This window comes from Lissotriton vulgaris, chromosome 10 (genome assembly GCF_964263255.1).
Source record: "Lissotriton vulgaris chromosome 10, aLisVul1.2, whole genome shotgun sequence".
NCBI lineage: Eukaryota > Metazoa > Chordata > Amphibia > Caudata > Salamandridae > Lissotriton > Lissotriton vulgaris.
Genome location: NC_141698.1, coordinates 95,790,796 through 95,796,306, shown reverse-complemented (window position 1 = coordinate 95,796,306; position 5,511 = coordinate 95,790,796). Strand labels below are relative to the sequence as shown.

The window sequence follows — 5,511 nt, the reverse complement described above, 5'->3', positions numbered from 1 at the left end:
ATACACTCTTGAAAAGGTTGGGTGACCTGGCGGGTCTATGACATACCCCAAGATTTGTGGGATGCACACACTGTGTGGTGCCTTCAGGGCTAACCCTAAAAATACTCTCCTGAAATGTGAATAGCCTGGCTAGTAAGCAAAAACAGGGCATTGTGTGGAAGATCCTCTTTAGAAAAGATTCAGATATCATTTTTTGGAAGGAAACCCACCTTATAGGCAACAGCAGAGGATTCCTGACCTGGGGCAGATAAAGGCTATTAGGTCACGCAGGTTTGTCAGAGGGTCCATGGGGTGGGAACTCTGGTGTGCAGATTTCTCCAACTACAGGTCACGCAGTCATAGGCAGATGATTTGGGATATCGGGCAGCGGTGTGTGGGCACTGCTGTGGGGAAGAATGAAAAATTGTGTAGCATTTGCGACAAAGAATTTTCAATTCTATTAAGGACACGGAGGCGAGGATTATGCTTCTCTTATCTTTACTGACCAAAAACAGCAGCCAATAGTAAACTTTAAACTTGCATGACCCCGGAAGGACAACCCCCTCCAACAGTCTGCACCAATCATTATCAAGTCCATAACAATAATAGTCCATGTAAAACCGGAACCTTCCTCTTTCTTTGCGATGTCCTCCGCAGTCCAACCAAGACTGTAGCCCAACGTGGCCACTACCGCATTCTGTTGTCCGAAGGGGAAAACTGCTCCACAGCTGAGACCCAGCTCAGTCCGCAGGAATCGTATTCAGGTCTGTTTGTGCTGATCTCCTGAAACGAAAAAATATGTCGTAATGGCTATTCCAACAACAACGAATACAACAAGCCATAACATCATTTGGGTGGGAAAATACATCACATCTTCAAATCGATATACCAAGTACATCACTGGCACCCGGGTGGGATAATCCTCGCCTCCGTGTCCTTAATAGAATTGAAAATTCTTTGTCGCGAATGCTAGACAATTTTTCATTCTATGTCAGTCCACGGAGGCTCTGATTATGCTAGTTTAAAGTGTCTCTACCACCACCGAGGCCACATCCACAATAGGTTTATGATAAAACGTTTTAAAAGTAGATTCAGAGGACCAATCAGCCGCAGTCATGATGTCCTGAAGCCGAGAACCGGCACCAAATGATTTTGAGGCCATAGCCCCCCTTACAGAATGAGCTCCAAACTTGAAAGAATCAATACCCGCCAGGCTCAACAACCAGGAAACCCACCTGGCCAGAGTAGCATTGGCGACTGGGCGGAAAGGTTTCTGTAGAGAAATCAATAATTGACCAAAATCTTTCCTAAACTCTCTAGTACAATCCTCATATACTTTCAGACATTTTACTACACACAATTTGCTGTGGTGAGGAAAAGCAGGGTAAGAAATACATTTTGAATGTGTTTTAGTACGTTTTGAAATAGTAAAGGAAACTCCCATAGGAGTAAATACTCTACCTGCCAAATCCAGCGCTCGAATGTCCGAGACTCTTCTACAAGAAATCAAGCATAGCAGCATCGTAAGCTTCGCTGAGAGTTGTTTCCTAGACAGACCCTCATTAGCCGGCCACGCCGACAAAAAACGCAAGATAACAGAAACGTCCCAAAGCTCCGTATACTTAGGTTGAGGAGGGTTCCTCATCCGGATCCCCCTGACAACCTTACACACCAGTGGGTGTTCCCCAACAGGTCTACCATCCACGTGTGGATGTCCCGCCGAAATAGCTGACCGGAAAGTGTTCACCGATCTGTATGCCAAGCCTGAACGAGCCAAATCTGACAAAAAAATCGCAATCATAGAGATCTGAGATCCCACCGGATCTCCCTGCCGCTCGTTACACCAACCAACCCACCGTCTCCAAGCAGACTCATATCGCTTATGGGTGGAAGGCGCCCATGCCTGTGACAAGAAAAAGAGAGTGTCTTGAGAAACTCCCGGCACTTGCCAGTGTCTCCTGAAAGTCTCCACGCCATGAGAGACAACTGATCCAGAAGGACCAGCGGATGTTGAAGGCCCACCGGATCCGTCAGAAGGTCTGGAAACGATGAGATTCGCACCGGGGGTGCGCATGCAAGGCTCATCGCGACTGGGAACCACGCTTGGGTTTTCCAACATGGGGAGATCAAGATCACCTCGGCCTTCTGCCTCCGAATCTGAGCAAGAACCCTCGGGATCATGATAAACGGGGGAAAGGCATAAAGAATGCCCATCGTCCATGACTGAAGAAAGGCGTCCGAGCTGATCGCCAGCGGATCCGGGCGCCAACTGAAAAAATTGGGTAACTGTCTGTTGAGCCGTGAGGCAAACAGATCTATCACGCACGGACCCCACAGATGGTCCAAAGCCCTGAATATCCTGGGATGCAGCATCCAATCGCTGGCATCCCTCAAATACCGTGAGTTCCAGTCCGCTGTCACGTTGACTGAACCCGGAATGTACTCCGCTGTAACCGATATCTGATGATCCAGGCAATAATGCCAAAAGTCCTTGGCTATCTCCGCTAGGAGACGAGACCTGGTGCCCCCGAGGCGATTGATGTATCGTACCGCGGACACATTGTCCATGCGTAGTAGAATACAACACGAAATCTTCTGCGGGGAAAGCGTCCGCACTGCAAAAGATCCCGCCAGGAGTTCCAGACAATTGATGTGGAGCCTCAATTCGTCGCGGGACCAACGCCCCCCGGTCTCCACCGAACCGCAACGGGCTCCCCAGCCCCATCGACTCGCATCCGACTCTATCACAACTTCTGGGGTGGCAGCAAAGATGGCTCTGCCGTTCCAGGCTTCCAGATGCTCCAACCACCAGTTCATCTCCGTGCGGGCGTCCGTCGATAGCAAAACCTGCTGGGCGTAAGTCACACCCTTGCGAAGATGCAAGGCCTTCAATCGTTGCATCGCCCTGTAGTGTAAGGGACCCGGAAAGATCGCTTGGATGGACGAGGCCAACAGTCCCACCAGGCGAGCCAAAGTCCTCAAAGAAATTGTCGGAGAGACAAGTGCTTTCCTCAACTCCTTCTTGATTGCCAACCTCTACTTGAGCGGGAGGAGCAATTAGGCCTTCACCGAGTCTATCTGGAATCCCAAGAATTCCATCGTTTGTGAAGGTGTCAGAATGGACTTCTGCAAATTCAACAGGAAACCCAGGTCCTGAAGGAGGCAAATCGTCCAAGACAAATGGAGGGACACCATCTCCGGAGAGGACCCCAGTATCAGGATGTCGTCTAGGTAGATGATCATCCTCACTCCCCTCTCCCTCAAGTATTGAACCACCGGTTTCATCAGTTTGTGAAACACCAGGGAGCGGACGAGAGGCCAAAGGGCATGGCGGCAAACTCGAACCACTTGTTGCGCCATTGAAATTGAAGAAACCGTCGATGCGGTGGAAAAAGGGGCACAGTCAGGTAAGCGTCCTTCAAATCCAGACGTACCATCCAATCTTGTTCTAACAGGATGTCTCGCAGTAGGTGTATGCCTTCCATTTTGAAGTGTCGATACACCACCCATGCGTTGAAATCCCTTAGGTTTAAAACTAAGCGAAAACCCTGGTCTTTCTTTGGGACCACGAAGACCGTGCTCAGAAAGCCGTGAGCGTGCGGCAAAGTTTCCACAATTGCCCCTTTCTCGAGCAAGGCCAGCACCTCTCTGTCTATGAAACTCTGTTCTAGTAGGGAAAAATGCAGTGGCGCGGGCGCTTGACGCTGCGCGGGGGAGGCATAAAACTCTATCTGATACCCTTGGACTGATTGTAACACCCAGGGATCTGATGTCAGCTCCCGCCACCTGTGGACAAACAAGGCCAACCTGCCACCCACCTTGTGTTCTGTTGCACAAAGAATTCGTACCTGAATAGGAATTGTCTCCAGAGTTATTTTGTTGTCTTCTGTAATTTCCTCTCTGTCCTCCGCCACGACCTCCCCGATTACGGGAGGGGTAGAAATTGGGGCGTCGAAATCCTCTGCCTCTCTGTTCGCCTCCACGTGAGGTCTGATTGGAACCTCGGCCGGACCCTCGACCTCGCTGGCGTCCGGCCCTGTCAAAAACACCGGTGTGAAGCACCCTCTTTATCGTGGACTGCGCCTTGTCAATCGCAGAAAAGGTGGCTACGTACTTGCCCATTTCTTTAACAAACTTGTCACCGAAGAGCATGCCGTTAGCCAGGGCGCCAGGCTCGTTGGTGGCCATCTCCGCCAATTGGGAATCGATGCGCATCAGAAACGAGCGTCTCCGCTCGGTAGACAACGCCACATTCGCGTTCCCCAGAAAGCACATAGCGCGCTGGGCCCATTCCATGACGTCAGAGGTGTCCATAGGCACGCCCTGTTCTTTGGCCTTGACTGCCGCCTCAAGAATCTTAGTGAGGGGTCCAGAGACGTCCAGAAGTTTGTCCTGGCACCCCCGCCGTGCTCTATCCAGTCCCTTTTTAGGATCCTTAGCAAACTTCCTCATGAATGCAGTCATAGTGGGGTCAAGGTCCGGAGTATCCGCCACCTTCCCCGTCACTGAAGGTCTGGGGCATTCTGACCTCAGAGTGGCACGAACCCCACTCTCAAATCCCTGGCGCAAGTTGTTGGCGACATAATGCGCAACCTCGACACAAGGCACCCATTCCGTGGATCTAGGGTGAACTATGTTATTGGGGTCAAAAAGAAGGTTCCTAGGGACCTGACTATCGTCCGCCTTGTAAGCAGTGTGTTTAGTTTTCTTAAACTTCTTTCTAGGAGCTAAGGAATCCACGTCTGAGTCTGACGTACCAGGCGGCGTCGAGGAGGAGTCCCCCGAGGTCTGAACGGCCATAGAGCCATGGTCCCTCATCACTGACCTGGCCATCTCTGCTATCCTATGGGCCTGGGGTTGATCTGAGGTATCCCCCTTACGTGAGGATTTACCCTTCCTCTTGCCCGAGTGATGGGACTTTGTAAAAGGCTTTAACGCCTTAATCAGGGCCTTGCTTACAGAGCTCTGGTCGTGGGTAGCCAGAGCCTCACCTAGATTCTCCTCCAGTAATTCTTCCTCAGGCTCATACTCTTGATACTCATTAAATTCGACCCACTGGTCGTCCTCCTCGGCGTAATACGCCATATCCGAATTACAGGAGGTGTGGAGGAGATTAAAGGGGGGGAGTAGCCCAGGGGTGTCGTCTCTACACACACACAAAGCAACTCCAGTTGCCACACACACTACAGAGGCAGGACGATCTATGGTGGAAGGAGACCCCTTGTAGAATTCACAGAACTCCCCTTGAGCAAAGCTCTGTTCCGGACACGCTCCGGTCAGCGTTAATATGAAGCCAGGGATTTATGCAGTCCACAGCGTGCCAAACGCGAGGAGCCGGTAACACAAAACGAAACTTGGCACCTCGCGCATGCGCGTATTACCTGGGGCACACACTCGACTGCTCCCTGTGCGCGGCGAAGCCGTGTCTGCCTCCTCCTACTCCACCGCCCCCTAACGCGCTCAAACACTCAGCGCACGCCGCAGGCCGGCGGACCGGGAATGAACACCCGACGTAGAGAAGGAAAAAAATAA

At 51.3% G+C, this 5,511-nt stretch overlaps 1 protein-coding gene across 1 annotated transcript; it reads right to left on the bottom strand.

Moving 5' to 3' along the window:
• Positions 1-739: 739 nt before the first annotated feature.
• LOC147684747 (uncharacterized) lies at positions 740-5,064 on the bottom strand. Its single transcript, XM_086942389.1, has 2 exons — positions 3,828-5,064; positions 740-762 (listed from the first exon to the last, which is right to left on the bottom strand). Exons 1-2 carry the CDS (start codon positions 5,062-5,064, stop codon positions 740-742), a joined length of 1,260 nt encoding a protein of 419 aa, XP_086798515.1.
• Positions 5,065-5,511: the final 447 nt, after the last annotated feature.

What these genes read in the sequence shown, in the direction of transcription:
- LOC147684747 (XM_086942389.1), bottom strand. Translation starts at nt 5,064, where the DNA reads ATGGCGTATTACGCCGAGGAGGACGACCAGTGGGTCGAATTTAATGAG. An exon ending in TGGAGACAATTCCTATTCAG is followed by an intron (nt 763 to 3,827) that starts GTACGAATTCTT and finishes TTTTCGTTTCAG; the next exon opens with GAGATCAGCACAAACAGACC.